Source organism: Microtus ochrogaster, chromosome 16 (assembly GCF_000317375.1).
Source record: "Microtus ochrogaster isolate Prairie Vole_2 chromosome 16, MicOch1.0, whole genome shotgun sequence".
Lineage (NCBI taxonomy): Eukaryota > Metazoa > Chordata > Mammalia > Rodentia > Cricetidae > Microtus > Microtus ochrogaster.
Window position 1 is genome coordinate 53,240,117 of NC_022018.1, and position 22,458 is coordinate 53,262,574.

Below are 22,458 nucleotides of genomic sequence, written 5' to 3' on the forward strand. Positions count from 1 at the left end.
AGGCCCAAAGGGAAACAGCATTGTGGTCAATACTCTATTCTGAAAATGTCTTCTGTTTATGGTACATTAACTGTAGTGATTGCAATTGCAGGGTGGAACTTACGAGTTCTGAGGGTGAAGTCCTTAGACTGGGATTGGGGAGCAGTTTTCTTTACTTTCATACTTCTTAGCCTCCTTCCTGGGGAAAATGCTTTGATTTGGAGGAGAGAACTACACAGTAGGGGCACCTCTCTGTTTTTGTCTCCACCCAGGGAGGCAGAGATCAAGTGTTTGCTGTAGACTGAATTCTTCTTAGCTGTTGGGGTGAGCATGGCAGGGACACTGTAGGCTTGTGCAGAATTTATAGTGAGAGAAGACAAAGATAGCCTCCTCGCTGTGGGCAGTTTTTCCTTGCCATGAGTCAGCATAGTTACTTTAGAAGCTCACAGTACATACCTCTTTTAAAGCAAAAACTTCCTAACTCCTCTTGTATTGGAATCCATCTACCCTTCCACCTTCAAGTTCATGGTCAGTCTTTGGCTCCCAGTTACAGAGCCACTTCTTCCATTTGTCTGGCCTCCGATAGAGATGGGCAGCAGATTGCTGCCCTATGCTGGCCTCTCTCACTGCCCTGCACAGTCCCAGGGCTGACGGCTGTGGCCATTTCTCCTTACACCAGTTTTGATGACATACTTACTCCTGGCAGCTGAGTATTTGTCTCTCTTGTTGTTTAGGGTGAGAACGGGACGGAAGACTGTGTGGTGGCTCTGGAGACCTTGTTCAGCGTCCTGCTTTCTTTGTGCAGGCTGATGGTGAGCTGCTCAACCCCTTTCCAGAACTGAGCTACATACAGTGACCCCCGCTGCAGCCCCCATCAGCCCTCTATGGAAGTGTCAGCGGTGCCTGTCTGTAGCCGGTTTCAGAATCTTAACAGTGCATGTGTCTAACCCTAGTCTAAGCACCAGCTGAGAAACATTAAGTGCTTAATCATTGGCAGTCAGCATTTAGACAGGATCTAGGGAGGTAAGGCAAATCTTGTTAATGTGACTTTAACTGTGAGTGATGAAGTTTAAACTCATACTTAAGTGGTCAGACATAACTTAGTGCAGGTAGGAAAATGTGTGATCATTTTACATGGATTCCTGTTAGTTAAACTGAATTAGATGGCATATGAATGGGAAGGCTGTTCTGCTGCTCCAGCGGTGTTTAAAGCCTTCTGTTGAGTCTGTGAAGTTCGTGGGAGACTTTGCCCTTACACAAGACTGTGGTGCCATCCACATCTAGCTTCCTACATCTGTGTCCTGTGACACAAGTGGGTTTTTCTGCTTCACAGGTATAGTTTCTAGGTTTTAAGATATTCAGTTCTTGTGTATATAACTTGTTCAGGGGCTCCTGGTTTGGTTTGGTTTTGGATGGCATGACATCTAGAGCTGGTTTGAGTCCTGTGATGTAGTCCTGCTTCCTGCTACTGTGAGGACATATGAAGTCATTTCTTTGAAAAGGGACGTCTAATAACCAGCCTCTCTGTATTGCTGTATCCTTCTCTGAAGTGACTAGGTTTCCTTTCTCAGTCTAAGCGAGATCAGCTGATGATGGGTGTCTCTGAATGATATTCCCTCCTTCATCCTCCCACAGGCCCCTTATACTCCGTTTCTTACTGAATTGATGTACCAGAATCTAAAGACGCTGATCGACCCTGTTTCTGTTCGGGACAAGGACACACTCAGCATCCACTACCTCATGCTGCCACGTGTTCGGTAGGAATCAGATACAGAAACGTCATTTAGGCTATGGGAAAGGGAAGTCGTGTAGGGTCCCAAGCTTCCCAGGAGGAATGGGGAGAAGACTCATTTCCATGTTCCACTTCCTGAGCCCCTCATCCCACCGAGGCTGATGCCGCTACTCTCCAGCTGCAGGGACCCATCTGGATAGGTGGTGGGAAGGTACAGCAGCCTCCTCAGAGTTACAGTTAGGTGAGATGTAAACACCTTGAGCTCATTGTGTGCCACTCAAGATATCAGGTATCACTGGAGACCTAGCCTGATCCTCTTTCTCACTTACGCATAACTCTTTAAGATTTTCACCCTTTAAAGGGAATAATCTTTTCCTATTCTTATGTTTCTCAGAGAAGAACTGATTGACAAGAAAACGGAGAACGCAGTGTCTAGAATGCAGTCCGTGATTGAACTCGGACGAGTGATACGAGACCGGAAAACTATTCCAATAAAGGTTTGAACTTTTATTTAGATACCAGATTGACACAGACCTATGTCTTAGGAAATTTCAATATAGACCTTCCAGCGGTGGCATAGTTCTTTGTCCTTTTCTGCAGTAAGAATGGCTCTGCACTAGTTTAGCCAAACAGTGAGGTAACCTTAGCTAGAGGAGCATTCACCATTTTGCCCTTTGGAGGAATTGACCCCCAGTTCATCTCCCCTCCCTTCTCTTCCAGTATCCTTTGAAGGAAATTGTGGTTATCCACCAAGACCCAGAAGCTCTTGAGGATATCAAGTCCTTGGAGAAGTATATCATTGAGGTAAGGCCAATGATGGTCCTAGCAGATTCTCTTCTTCAGGACAATTATTTTAGGAGGTATTTCTCAATGAAGTTCTTTTATTCTTTTGCAAATTGCTACATGCATAACCATCGTGAAATTTTACATGATCAGTGGATTTCTTTAACTCTGATTTATTCTTCCTCAAAGTAAGTTTTTGTAATTAACAGAAAAGCTTTGCTTCTTCAAATGATGACATCATAGCCATTTGCTGCTTGTGAGTGCACTGAGCGTAGTGTGTGTTTGATAAAAGGTAGACCAGTGTACACCCTCCCTGTCTCTGGGGTCGCTTGCCTTCTGAAGGACGTTCCTGGGAGTTTAAACAATTATGCATGTATACACATTATGTATGTAGTTTTTTACTCACCATTTTATTATACCCTTTGTAGGAGGGTCAAGGAGTCAGAGTCTTACTTTGTAACGTAGGCTGGTTCTTGGAGTTCTCATGTTTCTGCCTCCCATGGGCTGGCATTACAGGCATATGTCACTACCCCCAGTTCTATAATATATTTTTATCGTGTCTGCCTAGTATTTATTTCCTGTCTGCTTCATAACCCATTTCAGTATTCTATTTGAGAAATTTTGGGTTCTCATTACGAACAAAGATAAGTGTATCTGTATATTGCAGTATGTAGCTATTGAGGGTCTCTGAGTATTTCAGTGTGTGTGTGTGTGTGTGTGTGTGTGTGTGTGTGTGTGTGTGTGTGTATATATATATATATATATATATATATATATATATATGTTGGATGGATTTCAGGAGTGGAGTTTGGTTTCAGAAGGACAAAGCACATGTTGGTGGCTGGGTAATGCATTAAATTCACATGATGCTTATTTCTCTGTATTTTAAAAGATTAGGAATCTGAAACTGATAAAGGAGTTGGGCTTAGAATTTGTTCCAGGTGGGGTTGTTCCCTTCGCACAGTATGGGATTACAGGGGAAAGCAATCTTTTCAGGCCATTGTCTCTGTCATCTGACTGGGTGGGGCAGGAGGGGGTGGTACGGTAGGCAGCATGGACAGGATGGGGACACAGTGGTGGGTAAAAATGTCTATTTAGAATCCCTTACATTGTCAATGGTCCTCTTAAATCGTGCATTCTGTGATTTTTTTTTTTAAACAAATACATTTCAAATTTTCAAATTCATTACTGTTTCAAAAGAAATATGTTTTTAGTCTTTCACAGGTACTATTTTAAGTACATCGTTACAGAAAATGTTAATTTCTGTATTTGATTTTTTTAATTACTTGAGAATTTTAGACAGATATTAGAAGCTAAAAAGTAGATTATATCTGATTTAATGCCTTGTAGACACACACATAATTATGTATTCATATTTCTATCCTGATCACCTTTTATATATGGGCATGACTTGAGACATTGTCTTACTGTATAGGCTTACTTTAAACTTACTCTGTTGTCCAGGCAACAGTGGTCCTCCTGCCTTGGCCTCCCATGTGCTGATTAATATATGTTATCACATCTGGCCTTTGTTACCCCTTAATTCACCTAGATGTGATAACAAAATTCAATGTTCCTGTTGTTTGCCTTACGTTGTACTCTCTCTTTCCATGTTTCCTACTGTATCATCACTGTTCCCTGTGTCGTGGGAATCTGTCGCTAGTGTAGTGGCATCATGAAGTACTGTGGTTTCATGGCTCCTGGTTAAATGATAGTTAATGGTGGTGTTCTGAATTCCTTTTGCAAGTTTACCCCTAAGAGATGGAGTTTGCATTTCAAGTCCTTTTTCTTCCCTGCTGTGTGTGTGTGTGCACGCATAAGATATGATCTCACTGTGTATACAGACCAGGATGTCTTCAAACTCAGAGATCCACTACCCCTGTGCCATGAGTGCTGAAATTAAAGACCTGCACCAGCCTCAGCCCTGGCATCCTTTTTCCCTGATGCTCAGCTCACATGATTGGTTTTGATAAGAAGCTTTGTTTTCTATTCCAGATGGTATTCTAAATGTATTTGTAGAATTGCACTTATTGTCAGAATCATAAAACATTTCCATCTCCCACAAAGAAAGCCAATCTCCTCCTCATTCACCTATTTTACCCTTACGATCTGATCATTTACTGGCATCACGATTGTATTTTCTGCCTGTGGAGTCACCTCCTTTAGACATAGTCTGCTGTGTCTGGCTTGTGCTTTCAGTGTTTGTTCATGTTGTCGTCAGGATAGTACTTAATTCCTTTATTAGCTAACTACTCCATTATGTGTATAGACCATACTTTATTTACCTAGTCACACCTGTGCTTTGTTTACCTTATGGTCTGGGCATCCAATCCAGGGCCTTGTGCATGCCAAACAAGCGTTCTTGCACTTAGCCACATCTGAGCCCCACCTAGTTAACAGCTGACTGACATTCAGGGTATGGCTGCTTTTTTGTTTTGCTTTGTTTTTTGAGACAGGATTTCCCTGTAGCTTTGGATCCTGTCCTGGAATTAGCTCTTATAGCCTAGGCTGGCCTTGAATTTACAGATATCCCCTGCCTCTGCCTCCCTCAGTGAGTGCTGAGATTAAAGGCATAAGTCACCACCGCCTGGCAATGGCTGCCTTTTGTTTCTTGTGAACGGTAAATGTTATGGATGTTCATCTACCTGTTTTATATGATATAGATTTTTGTGTCTCACATTTTTCCCCCTTTGGCACTCACTATAGGAATTAAATGTTCGAAAAGTTACGCTGTCTACTGATAAAAACAAGTATGGTATTCGACTAAGGGCAGAACCAGATCACATGGTCCTAGGGAAGCGTCTGAAGGGAGCCTTTAAAGCAGTGATGGTGGCCATAAAGCAGCTGAGCAATGAGGAGCTAGAGCAGTTCCAGAAAAGCGGTGAGTGTCCCGTGCACACGTCCTCAGCTCAAGGACCACTGCGTGCTTAGGCTCCTGTAGGATGTTTCCGTCTTTATCTGCAAATCTTCATTCTGTTCATAAGAGTGACAGCTGTAAATTCCAGAAACGTTCCCAGACAGGTTCCTGGTATCCCAGCTCCCTATTGCAGCCTCTGGGTCCTCCACTTACAAGTCCTTCTAGAGTCAGCCTTAACGGGGTTGCTGCCGTGGGCTTTCCTAAAGGTGGCCAGCACTTCACCCTGCCCCTCTTCTTAATCGCTAGTGCTAGCCCACAGAATACCAGGGTCATCAGAGGGAGAGCACAATATGCTACTAGCAGGCAGTCGAAGACAAGGGGGATTATGGGGTCTGTTTTCCCCACAGGGAGTATTGTTGTGGAAGGCCATGAATTGCACGAGGAAGATCTTCGCCTCATGTACACCTTTGACCAGGCCACAGGAGGTACTGCACAGTTTGAAGCACACTCTGATGCGCAGGTATTTTTCTGTTCCCTCAAAGACTGTTCTGTATTTATTTATATATTGGTGTTTTTGAGACAATGTAGTGTAGCCCTCTCTGGCCTTAGACTCACTGTATATCTGAGAATGTCCTAGAACTCCTACCTCTACCTCTGGAGTACTGGGATTGCAGACTTGAGGCATTATACCCAGCCTCTAGAACGTTCTTCACCAACAGATGTGAACGTAAGAACGTGTTTTGCACATGCCTCACCCACACATGGGTTAGCTCCTTTCAGATCTGTTCTCTTAAGCTTCTGTGTGGGTCCTTGTTTATCAGATGCTTATGTGAGCATTTTGTAATTTATGCTTGTGAATATTTGTCCTAATTGTTGGGTTGCACAAAAATCAACCCTAAAAAACAAGTCCATTGTGGACACAAGAAAGTAATCCATGTCTTAGTTGTCTGCCCCATAACTTCCTGGGTGAAAGTAAGTTCAGAGAAGTTCGAGTCCCAAACATGCACTGTTAATGGAAATTGTTGAGAGATGCTCTGGAGGAGACTGTACAGAAGCTTGGAGTCCAGACTATGTTTGTCGTGATGGAACAGAGTGTCTCCAGTCCTGTTATAGCAGAAAGAGAAAGATTCTTTAGATCTATTGCTAGGTCCATTGCTTGGCACGACACAGGACAGGAGCAGTAGAGCAACATCTCTGAAAGCCTCCCCAGGCCACCAAAGTTAAAACAAACCAGGCTGAGAAGCACTAGAGATGGAAGGTGCATGAGCTACCTTTTTAATTGCTATGCCAAAAAATAAAAAATAAAAATAAAAATAAAAAACCCTTACTAGAGTGTTTGTTCAGCTCACAGTTCGAGGGGCTATAGTCCGTCCTGGTGGATAGGTACGGCCACAGAAATACCACTCTACCACCACCTGGTCACATTGCATTCAGTCAGGAATCAGTAAAGTGAATGCCAGTGCTCAGCTCACTTTTCCTTTCGTGTTTATCTATTTTTAATTATCCTTAATGCATAGGTATGTACACATGAGTACAGGTGTTGTGGGGGCCAGAGGCATCACCCTCCTTCCCCCCAGGATCTAGAGTTACAGGCAGTTGTGAGCCACCTGCCATAAGTGCTGGAAATCAAACTTAGGTCCTGTTAGAGTATGCTGTTTACCTTTGAGGAAACTCAAGAGAAGAAACTTGCCTCATTTGTCAAAGGCTTAGGAGGTTCAGCTTGAAATGGATGAGACGCTCACATCAGTCATAGCAGCACTACAACAGCCCACAACACATGGGCCGAGCCAAGAAACTCAGGAGCATTGGGAGACCACACTGTCTTAAAGCGGGGTTGATATGACATAGTCTAGACTCACTAAAGAGACGAGCATCTGGGCACATCTGTGAGGGATAGTCACGATGAGGTTCACTGATGTAGGAAGAGCCCTCCTAGCTGGGTGGTACCGTTCCATGGACCTTGATCCTAGATTGCATAAGGAGAAAGTGAGGACTGGACAGATGGCTCAGTGCATAATCGTGCTTGCTCCTCTTGCAAAGGACCTGGGTTTAGTTCCAGAACCCACATAAGATGGTTCACAATCACCTCTCATGGGGTTTAGGGGATTTGATGTTCTTTGGCCTCACCAGGCATTGGCATACAGGAGTTAGTTCCACCTAAACTCATGTAGGCTGCCACACATTAAGAAAAGTGATAAATCTTTTTTAAACGAGATGAGTTATGTTGTCATTGTCACATCCATAATCAATAACTTTCAGAATACCTGAGAGAAAGGTAAAGTTGGAAAAAAAACTTGTGTTTAAACATCAGTTTAAACTTAATCGTATAAAAAAAATACTGTGGTCTGTTTTAGAATTTCTGTCTTCAGTCATACTGACAACCTAAAGATCAGAAAGCCATAGGCTAGAGGTGTTGCTTGGATTGGCTGCATGGGTCCTTTGCTCCATGCTATGGTGTGGAAAGTTTGCTGCTTCAGGAGCATCATTTATTATGTATATGGTCTTCTGCTTGCATGTGTGCCTGCAGGCCTGAAGTGGGCACCAGATCTCATTTACAGATGTTCTGAGCCACCATGTGGTTGCTGGGAATTGAACTCAGGACCCCTGAAAGAGCAGCCAGTGCTCTGAACTGCTGAGCATCTCTCCAGCCCGCTTCAGGAGCATTGTGACCAGGGATCATAGATTAGAAGAATAGTATTCGTTAGGTGGACAACACACCATCCCTTCACGCAGGTCTGAGGATTCTCAGGGCATCTCCTGTGAACAGCATCCCAGAAGAAGAGAAGCAGTATTTGCTGTGGGAACTCCTTCAGCCAATAGCCTTTAAGATATTGACCCAATTTGAGTGTGGTCTCATGCACTATATATATATATATGCAGACAAAAAATGTGCACGGGCCCCTTGGCTGCTGGATTTGGTTCCAGGTCGCCTCACATGCAGAGGACTGGATTGCTACTCTTCCTTTGAGTTTAACCCCTAATAAATAAACCTTTATTCTATTCTATTCTGGGCTACTGTGGAAATTTTTCATATCGCAACAGTTTGGCACCAACGTGGCCAGAGTCCATACCATTGCCAGGCCCTGGCCAGAGTTACGGGAAGGTTGTGACCCTCTGTGTGGGTGCTGGAAACTGAATCTGATTCCTCATCAAGTGCCGAGCCATCTCTCCAGCCCCAGAATTTACTCTCACTTTTTTAAGCGTTTATTTCTGAGTCTTGGGTGTATGAGTGCAGGTGCCACAGGATGTGTGTGGGGGTCAGAGGACAACCTGCAGGAGTCAGTTCTCACCTTCCACCATGTTAGTTCCAGCGGTCAAACTCCGGGACATTGTCCTGCCTGCCAACCCTAGCTCTATTCACCACGTTTGAAGGAAATTAATTTATTCATTGTCATGCACTCTCTTCCTTCTATATATAGGCTTTAGTTCTCTTAGATGTCACACCTGACCAGTCAATGGTGGATGAAGGCATGGCTCGGGAGGTCATCAATCGTATCCAGAAGCTTCGCAAGAAGGTCAGTCTCTTTAGGAAGAAGCTGTAGTTTCGGTTTTATGCTGGGTTTGTTTTAGATGTTAAGGGCGAGCAGACAAGGCAGACAGTGTAAGCCGTAGTTATCAATTGATGGTAATGCTTCTTTAATCCACAGTCCCTTCTGATTGTACTCTGTGGGAAAGTCAGTCCCCTCCCTCCTTCCCTGCCCACTCCCTGCCTGGGTACCACTCATTTTCTCTGCCCAAGGGCTTTTTTAGCCCATCCATCCTTCTTCAGTTTTCTCGGGCAACCATAGAATTATCTTTCTGAAAGACTGCTCTCTGGCTGCTTCAGAAGGTAACCAAAGATGACAGTGAGTGTCCAAGGCATATAGACGTCAGTATGGGAAAGCTGCAAGCTGAGGAGAGGTGACTGGCTTTGTACAGAACGGGGTGACCTTTCCTTGTTAAGAGGTGAGGAAGGTACACACAGCACTCTACCTGGAGGAGAAGGCATCACCAAGCTCCAATTAGGTCTGAGAATCAGAAAGCTCTTAATCATGGAGACAGCGCTGATCAGGATGGCTCCTCCCTAAGCCAAGCCTCATGGAGCTGTGGTTGAGTCTGACAAGGGCACCCCAGCGTCTTTGCATCCTGTCTTGGTTCAGAGCTTTGCGAGTAGGTTCACGGTCTTTTATCTAGACACTCATGAGGGTCTGATTGTACTGGGGAAAAACACAAGAAAAGCAGGTAAAAGAGCGCAGAACAGCAGGTGCTGGTCTTACATATCACCTGGAAGAGTGAATGACCTGGGACAGTTCAGCATATGCTTGTTCTCATGCAATACCTTTAGTTTCGTGAACAAAATCTGCTTCTCTTTGAAGTTTTTCTCTATGCTATTTTAGTGCAATCTGGTTCCAACTGATGAAATAACAGTTTATTATAATGCAAAATCTGAAGGAAGATACTTGAATAACGTCATTGAAAGCCACACCGACTTCATATTTGCCACTATCAAAGCTCCCTTGAAACCATATCCAGTTCCTTCATCGGATAATGTCCTTATTCAGGAACAAACACAGGTGAGTTCTGCGTTGTGTGGAAATACTAGTGTTTCACATTGGGTTTTGATTTACATTTATATAATTAAGTCCCAATAAATTCTAGTCCGCTGTCTTACTTTTTCTGTTGTGGTGATAAAATATTCTGACAGAATTAACTTCTAGATCAGATAGACGTCCATCCCTGTGGGGAAGGGCCGGGACAGTATGAGGCAGCTGTTAGTGGTATATCCATAGTCAGGAAGTAGAGAGCTCCAGCTGCCCAGGCTCAGATCCCTTCCCACCCTTGTGTCGTACCTTTTGTCCTGAGTCCTCCCACATAAAGCCCAATCAGGATGTCCTTAGTGTGCCCAGGTGGTTCCAGATCCTGTGCCTGTGGTGGAGATGGCTGTAGACTGCAGGGCTGAAGTACCGCTCTGGAAGGCCTGGGGAGGGTCTGGGAGGAAGGAAAGGAGGACAGCCGGAGTGGCCTCATGCGGTTCTCATAGGAAAGGCGGCCAGAAAAGTGGCCATGCTGACCCATTGTGTCTAAACTACAACAGTGGACACTGGGTTCTGATAATTCTCACTAAAAAGACGTGACAGTTGACTTGAAAGTAATTTAACTTGTTGATAGTGTGTTGCATATTTTATAGCATTTCCTGTTACAGTCAGTACAATTTTTTGTTTGTTTGTTTGTTTTTTTTTTTTTTGGTTTTTCGAGACAGGGTTTCTCTGTGGTTTTGGAGCCTGTCCTGGAACTAGCTCTTGTAGACCAGGCTGGACTCGAACTCACAGAGATCCGCCTGCCTCTGCCTCCCGAGTGCTGGGATTAAAGGCGTGCGCCACCACCGCCCATGTTTTTTGATTTTTTCGAGACAGGATTTTTCTGTGTAACTTTGGAGCCTGTCCTGGAACTCAATTTTGTAGACCAGGCTGGCCTCAAACTCAGAGATCTGCCTGCCTCTGCCTCCTGAGTCTTTGGATTAAAGGAGTGCTCCACCACCACCCAGCAAGTAATACATTTTTAAAAACATTTTGTTTTTGAGATTAATATAATGACATTATGTCTCCCTTCGCTCTCCCCCTTCCAGGCCCTCCCTTATGCCCCCCTACTCTCTTTTGCGTCATGGCCTCTTTACACACAGTACTTGTAGATGTTATTATGAAAATTGGGCATCAGGACTTGAAAAAATATTGGCCCATAATACAGAAATAGGCCGTTTATTTGATTGTTTTTTTCCTTAGTTCTACAAGGAGGATAGATAAGGAGGGGCTGAAGTGTCATTATCTTTTCATGTGACACAGATATATTATTATTCCATTCTGTTTTACATATTGCTAACTTACTGGACTTTTCAAAATGAGCATATATTGTTCAGTAGTTAGGAAACAGGAAAAGTGATTGAGTTATAACTGCAGCTCTTGCCTCTGAAGAGCTTTTTTATGAACCAGTGGCCCTGTGTGTTCTTCCTCTCGGGCCCAGCACAGCCACGCTGTCCCTCATCATGTGCTTTCTGCTCAGTTGAAAGGGTCGGAACTGGAGCTCACACTCACCAGAGGATCCTGTGTGCCCGGTCCTGCTTGTGCTTACGTAAACCTTAACATCTGTGTGAATGGCACTGAGCAAGGTAGGTGCAGACGAACCCTGTGCCGTGTCTGACTTAATGACTTACATACTCTTGAGACAGGGTCTTACCATGTGGCTCAGTCTCGGGCTCACCCTCCTCTCACCTCCCGTCCTGAGCGTTAGGGTTACAAGTGTCTCCACCATTGTTTCCATGTTTTAGTTAATTCCATAGAAATCTTTAAGGCAGCCATAAGAGAACTGGTAAAATGAGATGGCTTTTTTATTTTGTCACCCAGATGAGTCTTTAGATAATAGATAATGGACCTACTTGTAAAAAGGCTCAAACCCCCCTTTGCATCGATTTTTCTTCCAAATTTAACATTTTCTTTAAGTTTTACTGCACTAAATGAGACCTTGCTTTTGTGACTTTCTAGGTGGAGTACTGCTTTTGGAGAATCCGAAAGGTGACAATAAATTGAACCTTGTAAAGCTGAAGTGTGTTGTTACCAGCATATTTGGTGTTAAGAATGCGGAGCTGTCAGTCTTCCACGGAGAAACGGGTATGTGGAGAGCGAGAGGCTACTGTCGCTGGCTCGAGGGGCCTGGCCAAGGTCTTCCTTTGGTGTCAGTTATGTGGCTGAGCCATTGTGTTTTCCTCACTCTGAGGCAGTAGAGGTTCTTCAGCGGTGTCTGCTGCCATGTCTCTACTGTACCCCACTCTATGGTATGGCTGAAACTTTGGACATACAGGAAGCCAAGGTCCTCATTCTCCCTTGTCCCTGTTAGCCAGGAGACAGATCAGGACTCACCCTCCCTGCTGAGTTGTGAGCTTATCAGACGGTTCCTGGGCCTTACTAAATCCAGACCTGGAGTCCACTGTTAATTACAACTCGGGTCAGGGAGGTGGCTCATGGAGTAAAGCCCTGTGATGAGCTGGGTTCCAGTCCCCAGCACCCATCTAAAAAGATGTTTCAGCAGTGCGCCTGAGATCCCACATGTGAGCCAGTAGGATCCCGGGTTCTCAGCTTAATCCAACCAATGAGCTCCCTGTCTCAGAGAATAAAGGGGAGGCCAATGAGGTGGCTCAGTGGGTAAAGGAAGGTGCTTGGGATTTTAACAATAAATGAAGTGGAAAGCAATCAAGGAAAACACCTAATGTCAGCCCGCACACATGCACACACACCAACTCACATCTTTACACAAGCACATACACCACACATACACAGCAGTTTCTGAAACAAATTAGAACTTGTTTGCTATCTATAACTATCATTTTCAAATATAGTTTTTCTTGGTAAATTTTGAGATTCTCGTAGAATGAAAAATTTAAGAGTAGCTGTAATATAAGGAAAATATTGATGGGAAGAAAACAATTTATGTTGAATTTTAAGTTAGGGGGTTTGTGAATTTTTAGTTCAGTGGTACAACATTTACCTAGCAAGCACAAGGTCATGAGCTTGGTCCCCAGCAACATCCCACCCCCACCCCAGCACATGCACAAAAGCTAAATGGCAAATGTTTTACTCTTTAGTTTTGCAGCACTCAAACAACCTATTTGTAAGGTTGTATTTGCAGTGCTGGAGGTATAGGGCTTAGTGGTAGAATGAGTGCCAAGCATGCAGAAGGCCCTGGGTCCCATCCCAACCACTAAAAACAAAACAAAACAAAAAAACATTTCCTGCTGTTTGGTTATCATTAACACCTGGCTTTTCAGGAGAAGAGCTTTCTTTTGGTGAACAAATGATGGATAGCCATCTCTGTATGCGGATGGGTGATAGTGGAGTTAGAAGTGAGTGCTAGTGGCTTAGGAGAAGGTGAGTAACTCCAGAACGGTTGTTATTTTTAGAAATACAGAACCAGACTGACCTGCTGAGTCTGAGTGGAAGGACACTGTGTGTGACTGCAGGAGCAGCCCCCTCTGCCACCAACAGCCCCAGCACGCTTCTGTGTCAGTATATCAATCTGCAGCTCCTAAATGCGGAGCCACAAGGTATGTGTGTGCATCAACAAGCTGAGTGCGGGACACTAAGGCTCCTTTCCAGGTTCAGATCTCTGACTTAGGCGTATCTTCCAGCCAACTTGAGCACATGGACAGCAGCCAAGCATGTTTTGCACGCCCACCTGTAATCCCAGCACTTAGACTGAGGGAGAAAGACTACAAGTTCAAGGCCAGCTTGCACTACGTAGTGAGACCCTACCTCTCTGTATCAATAAACAGAGTATTAATTCCCATGCTTCTCCAGGAAATACAGTTGTTTTGGTTTTGTTGATTTGATTTTTGCAGTACATTTATGTAGAAAGACCGTCATTCTTCTGACAGTCAGGAAACAAAACGATCATCTTAGGTAAAATTATATCTACGTGGAACTCGGTTGTCTCCATGCCTGAACTATTGATTTTGCAATGTGATTTTTTTTTTGTTTCTTTGTTTTTGGGTTTTGTTTTGTTTTTTTGGTTTTTTAGACAGGGTCTCTCTGCATAGCTTTGGTGCCTGTCCTGGAACTAAATCTTGTAGACCAGGCTGGCCTCGAACTAACAGAGATCCACCTGCCTCTACCTCCCAAGTGCTGGGATTAAAGGCGTGTGCCACCAATGATTAGTTCACAGTGTGATCTTATGTTTGTTTTCTAGAAATCTGTCCTGAGGACTTGGACACGGGCCTCGCTGCTGCTTTTCCCCTAACATTTCAGGATCCTCAATGTGCTCTTTTTTGTTCTTTTCTGGAATCCTCGTCTCTTCACCTGACTGTGCACTGAAAATCAGTTCCCCGGTGGCTCGCCTCTCTGAACTTTATAGATTGCTTCGTAGCCTATGCCTCCAGCTTAAGCTCCTGTACCCACTTGGGAGCCCTCTGCATTGCCGGTTGGTGCTGTCTTCAGTGGCCACCACTGTTGGAACACTAGTTTTCCAGAACTGACCGGCTTTCTTCCTTCTTCTCCAGAGTGTTTGACAGGAACTGTGGGCACTCTCCTGCTTGAAAACCCGCTTGGACAGAATGGACTCAGCCACCAAGGGCTTGTGTATGAGGCAGCCAAAGTGTTTGGACTGCGGAGCAGGAGGCTGAAGCTGTTTCTGAATGAGACTCAAACGCAGGGTGAGGCAGCTGTGACTGTAAGGCTTTTTCTCCTTCGAAAGGAGACTTTGGTGCCAGTAACTGCTCGTGTTTTGTCTGTGAAAATGTCTTGTATATTTGTCTTGTTTTGTTTAATTTGGAAAATCAACCAGAAATTAGCCATAATATAATTAAAGATAATAATAGTTTAAGTGAGGAGTAGCGGAGTGGCAGAACACTCTCTTAGCGTGTGTGAGACTTGAGTTAAATAAATCCCCAGTCCCATGTTATTTCAGTTAAGGGTAGAGATGATAAAAACAGTTCATCTCTCTGGCAGTACCCTAAGAGGGCATACTTCTAGGTAAACTACCGTATTTCCTGACCTTAAATTTAAAATGCTTTCTTTAGGAATTGAGTCTGATGGGAACTTTCAGCTGACGTTCGTCAGTCTTGTCCCCTCTCTTTTTCAAGCATGCTGCGTGCATCTCCTCCCTGGGCTGCAAACACATGGAGATCTCCATTGTTTTTCTCAAGGCTTCTCACAGACATCTCTCTGCTGCCCAGCATCTTGCTCTTATCAGAATGTCCCTCTGTCCTTGAAGCTGTGTTCAGGATTTTTCAGCTGATTTGTCTTTCTTACCCTTGCAAGATATTCTTTCAGAGTCTCGCTTCTTTCAGGATTTCTCTTTGTCTGTGATGTTCTGCAGTCCGACTGTGGTATTCTTAAGTTTATAGGTTTTGAGCACAATTTTAAAATTGTGTCCATTATTATCTGTATGATGGGGGGCACCTGTGCCACCACCACTGCTGATACCAACACAGCCTCAGGCATTTCCTCAAACCACTCTCAGATTCCGTAACTGCAAAAATACTTCACAGACTAACTGAAAAATACTATACTTACAAGTACGTTTATTATACCAATTAGAGCTAACCAGAGGAAGAGATGCAAAGGGCAGAGGGGGATGGGACATCAAGTGATGCTTTCCTCGTGGAGGAATAGCCAGTCCCTAGTCGTTTGACTAGGCAGTGTCACCACCCAGGGAAGCTTGGTGGAACTTGGTGTCCAGAGTGTTGTTGCGGTTTAATATGTAGACAATTAATCCATGGCCTGCGTGGTTGGTCTTTGTCTCACAAGTTAACCAACCAGCTCACACACTTGACAGCTAAGTTCTCCTCATGTGGCCACCTGCCCTGAGTCATCTTGCTGAAAGCTAATACATAATCAGAGCTCCCTGTCTGCAACAAAGATACTCCTGTCGGGAAATGCCAGGACAGAGGCTTAGGATGGGACCAGGGATAGACTATTGACAACGCTTTTAGGTGTTCACGCAACAGAGTATTGACTTTTCGAAAAATTTCTCTTCTAGAAATTACAGAAGATATCCCAATGAAGACTCTGAACATGAAGACTGTGTACGTGTCTGTCCTGCCAACAACTGCAGATGGCTAATAGTGATCCATGTAGCCTTAATCAGCCCTGCCCTGACTTCTGTCCATCTCCTTACACGTACACACACACGGGCTCAGCGAAGGTGTTTTCTGTGGCCACATGTCTGATATGCTGCTTTGAACCAACAGTTCAGATGGGATTGACTGACCTGAGACCTTACATAATGTTCACATATAACCTTAAACACCTATGCAGTCATGTTGGGGGAGGGTCCTAATGTTACCTCAGCGCCACAAAGCTTATTTCTATACTTGAGTTCTTTAGTACAGAAGGCAGGAGTGGTTTAGATGGCATAGTACATATATATGTATATCATTTTATGGCCTTGTGAAACTGATTTGAGACCTTGTGAAGAAATGGACATGTTATGTTATATATTTCTGCTACCTGGATTTTCCTGGGTGATTTGATGAGATATTTTAAGTTTGATTAAATCAAAACAGTAAACACTCTCTTAGATACTGTATTGGAAGTAATTTATTCTCTCATAGTTTAACGAAACTCGAAATGTCCTGACAGAATTTCTCTGTATAGCCCTGGCTGTCCTGGAACTCACTCTGTAGACCAGGCTGGCCTTGAACTCACAGATATCAAGAGGCCTGCCTATTCGGTGAACCTCCGGGCTGATGACAACCATGGCTTTTGGGGGGGAGAAAAATTTCTTTTGGTTATTTTTAACTGCATAAGTGTGGGCATGTGCACAGGACCCATAGGGGCAGAACCATCTCTCCAGCCCCAGAAACCTTTCTTAAAAAACAATGAAAGATGGCTCGATGGTTAAGAACACTGCCTGCTCTTCCAGAAGGACGAGGTTCAATTCTCAGCATCCACATGGCAGCTCATAGTTATCTGTAACAATTTTCAAGGGACCAAATGCCCTCTTCTGACCTCTTTAGGTACCAGATATGTACACAGTACACAGACATAAATGCAGGTAAAATACCCATACACATAAAACAAAATGTTTTTTAAAAAGACAACAAATAACTGGGTAGGCCTGTGTGACACAGCCCTCAGTAGATACCTGTGGTCACACACCGTAAGTTCTAGTCAGGCTCCTGCTCTAGTCAGAAAGGGAGACAGACTACCCCACCCCTCCATGCCCCATCCCTGCTGGAGACTGTAGTGGGGCAGAAGGATGCTGACCCACCACCACAAGACAGAAACCACTGTACTGAAAGGCATGAGCATGAACTAGGAAGCAGTTCCCGTCTGGGAAAGGAGCCATTAGCAACAGAAGACAAGCTTCAGTAGGAAGAAGATTCGCTTTGTAGGAAAAAAGCCAATGTTTATTACCAGGAGAGCACTGGGGGAGCCAATGGCTGTGTGATGAGATGGCTGCTGGGAGACTTACTGGTGGGCAAAGGCCAAAGTGGCCCGAGACACCTGCTCCTTGGCCTATGCTGGTAAGGTCTATTTGGGGTGACCAGCTCCCTGGGTAGGAACACAGTCTCCAGTTCCCCTGTGTGTGACCAGATAGTTGTTCTTGAAGCTGTTGAGGTGGCCATAACCCATTCCTTTCTTTGTTCTTTGATGTGGGCCACAAGCTCTATGGATAACACCCAACTGTTGTTTGGTTCCGGTTTCCCTGTGTAAGGATGGATGGTTGTGCCCCTTGCGCCTCCTAGATGGACGATGGCCCATTTCGCTTTTCACTTTAATTTGATATGGGTCATGGGCTGTTTCGATGGCCATGCCTGGCTGTTGCTTGTCTCCAGTTCTGTACGGGAATGGTTGGGTCTTCCCCTTGAGGGTGGGGAGTGGGTTGAAGCCCATTTCCCTCTTCACTGTGTTCTGATGCTGATCACAGGCTTTCTGGGCATCACTCCACTGTTGCTTGTTTCCTATTCCTCTGTGTGTGAATGAATGGTTGTGGCCCTTGGGACTGGTGTGGGGACCACGACTCATTCTTCTCACTGGTCGGCTTTTCCTTGTGGCATAGAGATCCTCAGAAGAGTGGGAAGAGACACCCAGTTGAGATGTCATGGGTTCCACTCTATACCACTGTACCGTTGATGGGTCCTCTAGATTAAGCCTGTTCACCAGGATCTGGACCACAGCATCCATGAGAGATTGTGCTTCAGCTGCCATATTGTAGATGAGCTTCTCACTTATGGCTACCTCCTGAGTCTGTATAGGAGATGGTGGGAGGCTTTCATTCTTCAGAGAACCCCCCTGCTCCTTGTCTTTGGTGCCGAGATTGAGATATTGCAAAATATTCCTTACTATTTTCTTCAGAAAGCTTCCTGCAGGAGCCTGCTCCTTTCCTGGCACATCAAAGGAAGGCTGATGCTCAGTGATGTCTGTATCCTCGAGTGGAGTGAGGCCCAAGGCTTGGGAGAGCCCCATTCTCCCCAACTTTTCTCCCTGGCTTTTGGCTCTAGATCTTATAACATCCTTCCTCTCTTCACTGGAATGAAATATTTTGTGACTACTTGCTGGAATCTTATCCTTGGAGACCCTGAGTTTCTGAGTCTCCTGGCTGTGATCTTTCCTCAGGAACAGATCACCTAGGTCCTGAGATGTCTTGGGAATTTTGGATCTATTCTGGAAGCTGGGCAGTGAGTGCCCTGAAGACGAGCTGACTGTGAAGAGGCACACAGCACTTTGACAGTCTAGAAGAAGCCCCATAGGCCATGGGTGTGGCTGCTTGTTTGATTTGAAGTCAATCTCATTAAGCATCTGTGATTGTAGAGCTGGACCTCTTGAGTGCTGTGGACTTGGTTGGAAATAGCCTGGGTTTCTATTGGCTGCTACAAACTTAAATTCTCTGGGATTGGTATTGATGTTTTGGCCATTGGGAATCTTCCTGGACCCAAGGGTCACTTTCCATGGAGGATGTGTCTCTTTTTTCACCTCAGCTATTCTGCTGGTCTGTTTGGCCACTAAAGGTGGAGCTCTTACTTCAGGATCAACCATCTTCCCACTCACACAGGAATGTCTTGAGGTCACATTCTTAAACATCTTCCGTGGTTCATGCCTGTCAATTCTTAGGCTGGTCCTTGGTTGTAGGCTGCCTCTCCCAGTCCCTCGGACAGTCCTGCTCGGCTGGGTCTTTGCCAGCAGGCAGTAAGCATGGGCTCGAGTGCTTAGGTTGTACTTTGTAGCTGGATGGGCCTTGGAGGGTCCATGGCTGGCAGCAGATGGAGTGGCTCTTTGCATCACTGGAACCTCTGAAGGCGAGTGTGCAAATAGAGGACTCTGTAGGCTGGCAGCTGATAGAATTTCTACCCTTGTCCCTCCTGGGTCTTGGTGATGCAATTTCTCCAGGATCATGGCAGCCTTGGGACAGCACTCTGACTTAGAAACAGAGGTGGGTGAGGAGGGATACACAGGCTGAAGGAGGGATGAGGTTGGAATCCCTGGCGTGGTGAGATCCCCTGGCTCAAGAATCTGTAGATACGGTCTTCTCTGTTTCATAGGAAGCTGCGTGATGTTTGATTCCAGCTTCATTTGAGTCTTTGGGTCGAGGAAGGAAAGGTCCTGGACTGTGTTCACATAGGACTGCTGATCTGTCCTCAGTGCAGGCTTTCTGGGTTCCAGGCCTTTCCCAGGGCTCCTGCTTGATGTGCAAGGCAAGTCATTGGCCCTTAAACCGGGGCCCTTCTTGATGGGGTTGTGCATATCACATGCTTCTGACTCCTTTAAGGGCATCGCCGAGGGCACAGACCCCATCATCTGGCTCAGCTTGCAGCTTTTGGAGTCGAGGATGGAGGGCTGGGTGGGCTGAGGGAGTTCAGGCTTGTTCTTGGGCTGGCAAGGACTGTTGGCTGGGAAATGTCCCCACAGCTGCGTCAGTTCCGGTGTTGAGAGGACCGTGAAGGGGGAGCCTCGTATTTCTCTCACCCCAGTCACCTTGTCTTCACTCTGTGTCCCCTCATGGTGCTGGAGGAACTGACAATGCTCAGGAAGGATGGAGGCTGACCTGACAGGTTCAGCGGGTAGGGTGCCCTTGGCCAAGTTGTGAGTGGGCCGGCTAATGCCTGCTTGCTGATTTTGTACATTAGCGTCTATGGTGTCTTCCAACTCCAGACCCTGTTGCCAGGACTGGTTTTCAGTCAGGAGGAACACCGATGCCTTCACCCCAGTGTTATGGCATGTTGTTCCATAGGGACTGCTCTTGGATGAAGAGGGTGTTTGGTTTGGTGTAAAGCTTGGGAGGTTGCCCAGTGTCTGAACCTGTGTCACACCTACCAAACTGGATGTTACAAGTTGATGGGGCACTGGCTGGGTCTGGGAAATGTGTGGAAGTCCTTGAGCCATGGGTAGAGCTGGGAAAGGGCCATATGTATTACATAATGATGAAGTTCTAGTTGCCGTAGAGGAAGAGCTCCTGGAGACCCAGGCAGAAGCCACCACTGACTCAGAGAGCATGGAGGACATGCCCCAGAAAACCCGGCTAAAACTCCGCTGTATAAGATTCTCCAAGATCTTGAGATAAGACAACAGCTGAGAGAGGGGAAGCTGATCTAGTTTCTTATCAGTGGTCCAAGGTGGGCATGGCATTGAGTCCAATAAAGGATCCTTGATGGGGCTGCAGAAGACAGGAAGCAAAAGCATCAGCTCCAAGCATCAGATGCCAATCAGGCTGTATAAATACGGCACTGTAGCCCATAGTCATTCCACTGCCTCCACCTCCCATATTTTTTATTATCTCATCCAACAGGATGAGCTATAGAGCCCAACTCCACCCTGTACCGTATTTCCAGTACAAATATCCCCAGACCCCGAGCTCGCATCCTGGTTGGTATAAATTATTTCTCAAGGTAGATTTCTTACATTTCCACAGGTCGTGATGTGTTCTGGGTCTCTTCCACATTCTTTCTGCCATGTCTGCCACCTGGAAGTGGTTATACAGGATGAAGGAGAGGACCGAGATCTCACAGGAGAGTGCGGCACCCCTCTTAGAGACCTCCCATGCTAGGACTCTACTGCCCCACCTCCAGAGTCCAAGCACAGAGAGCACTGAGAATGAGCAAGTGGCACGGAGGGACCACATCTCTTCATTTACACTTTCCTTGTTCCTCCTCAGCCCCTGCCATTCCCCATATGACACTGTGAGGACACAGGATCAGTCATCTGAAAGAGGAGTCCTGAGGGAATTGCAGCTACCTGCTCTCAGGCGGACCTGAGAGTCCCGCCTACAGGGACACAGCATCACAGCTGCCTTGAACCACACCCCTCACCCCTGGTCCATGGGCATCACCCACTCCAGGCCAAGCTTCCTTCTTTCACAGGACCTGGGGAGTTTCCCTGATTCTGATTTCCTTCCCAGAAGCCTCCTCTTCTCAGTGCTCTGCATCCTGTATCTCAAAAGCGTGGCTCTCATCAGTGAGGACAGGGCAGAAGGAATTGCCTCTCCAGAGGGAAACAGAAGCCTACCTTTTGCAGAAACATTTTTCTTCCTTGTCCTGCTCTGCCCCCTCCTCACCACCTGACAGTGAGAAAGGACAGAAATGAGCTGGGCCCATTCTTCCTCTCTCTGGTAGACAAGCTGCCTGCCTCCTGTGCTGGTGGAGAACACAAAATCCACATTTCCCGGAGAGCTTTCTCTCATCCAACTTTGACTCAGTTGTTTCTATGCATAAACACATTTCCCCTTGGTTTTGTTGGAAAACACAAGAAGGGGCTGTCTATGCCACTCTTACATGGATGTCCTCAGTCAATGTTCCTCAGATGGGATCCTACCCAAGGGTGAGCTCTGCTGCTGCCTCTGGGCTGTTGGGTAAGGTCGCTTCCCCAGACCTGAGGTGACTTAAACCCTGGTCTGAGGCCCTTGGTCTCACCACCCCCTTCACATCAGCTCAACACACACAAAACATGGGCTTGAACAGAGGACAGATGACTTCTTTCTCGAAGCCTGTGCTATCCCTAAGGTCCCCTCCATCTCAGAAATGCAGTCTGCCCACGGAGCCAGTCTTCCTTCATGGCCTCTCAGCCACACCACACAGAGGGTCTGAGAGCTTCAGGCACACACCTCAAGGCCACTCTCCCCCATGCCCTACTTTCCAGCCCCTGCAGATGAGGTGCTGCTGTTTCTGGAGAGTTCCTCTCAGCTGTCTCTCTGCTTGACTAGGAAAAGGGGAAGTAACAGTAGTGAGCAACAGACTGAACACACTCCATTGTGTTTCAACCAAGGCTTTCCTCACCTTTGGGGGGTTCTTTCTGCTCCCAGGTGGTGGTGATGCTGAGTACTTCTTCAGGAAGGGAATCAGTAGCAAGAAGAGCCCTGCTCCACACATAACACCAAGGATCATTTCCATGACAGTGGAGCTGAGGCTCATCCAGTAGTCACTAATGCTGCTCAGCTGAAAGAGAGAATTCTCCATCTTCTAATTTGCCCTGCTGTCCTCAAGCCACTGAGTCCTGGGAGTCCAGCAGGAGGCTTGTCAGGCCATCTCATCACACAGCTGTGGCCTCCTCATCACAAAGGGCTCCTGGCAGGAGGGAGGGAGCCACAGCCCCTCCCCAGCCTCAAGCCCAGCAGACCCCCCTGCCTCTTGGTTTCCCTGAGCCCTCCT

At 45.9% G+C, this 22,458-nt stretch overlaps 2 protein-coding genes across 3 annotated transcripts in view; one reads left to right on the forward strand and one right to left on the reverse strand.

Annotated features, from left to right (window-relative positions):
• The window catches only part of Iars (isoleucyl-tRNA synthetase), a 47,957-nt gene extending 31,563 nt beyond the window's left edge, over positions 1-16,394 (forward strand). Inside the window, exons 22-34 of one of the 2 annotated variants that reach the window (XM_026783002.1) lie at positions 714-791; positions 1,615-1,736; positions 2,106-2,208; positions 2,432-2,515; positions 5,201-5,375; positions 5,759-5,871; positions 8,771-8,866; positions 9,728-9,904; positions 11,349-11,493; positions 11,867-11,992; positions 13,279-13,422; positions 14,374-14,526; positions 15,855-16,394. In XM_026783002.1, the coding sequence (XP_026638803.1) occupies positions 714-791; positions 1,615-1,736; positions 2,106-2,208; positions 2,432-2,515; positions 5,201-5,375; positions 5,759-5,871; positions 8,771-8,866; positions 9,728-9,904; positions 11,349-11,493; positions 11,867-11,992; positions 13,279-13,422; positions 14,374-14,526; positions 15,855-15,937 (1,599 nt within the window). In that variant the 3' untranslated portion in view covers positions 15,938-16,394. The remainder of the gene's footprint in view (positions 1-713; positions 792-1,614; positions 1,737-2,105; positions 2,209-2,431; positions 2,516-5,200; positions 5,376-5,758; positions 5,872-8,770; positions 8,867-9,727; positions 9,905-11,348; positions 11,494-11,866; positions 11,993-13,278; positions 13,423-14,373; positions 14,527-15,854) is intronic. The other variant, XM_005355175.1, reaches the window with a different exon arrangement.
• A 956-nt stretch (positions 16,395-17,350) lies between these two features.
• Positions 17,351-22,241, reverse strand: LOC101984381 (spermatogenesis-associated protein 31A6-like). Its single transcript, XM_013349141.2, has 5 exons — positions 22,087-22,241; positions 21,320-21,371; positions 20,717-20,777; positions 19,339-20,471; positions 17,351-19,254 (listed from the first exon to the last, which is right to left on the reverse strand). The coding sequence occupies exons 1-5, from the start codon at positions 22,219-22,221 to the stop codon at positions 17,351-17,353; spliced, it is 3,285 nt and encodes a 1,094-aa protein (XP_013204595.2). The 5' UTR covers positions 22,222-22,241.
• Between the last annotated feature and the right edge of the window lie 217 nt (positions 22,242-22,458).

What these genes read in the sequence shown, in the direction of transcription:
- LOC101984381 (XM_013349141.2), bottom strand. Translation starts at nt 22,221, where the DNA reads ATGAGCCTCAGCTCCACTGTCATGGAAATGATCCTTGGTGTTATGTGT. An exon ending in GAAAAATGTTTCTGCAAAAG is followed by an intron (nt 20,778 to 21,319) that starts GTAGGCTTCTGT and finishes AACCACTTCCAG; the next exon opens with GTGGCAGACATGGCAGAAAG. An exon ending in TATGAAACAGAGAAGACCGT is followed by an intron (nt 19,255 to 19,338) that starts ATCTACAGATTC and finishes ATCCCTCCTCAC; the next exon opens with CCACCTCTGTTTCTAAGTCA.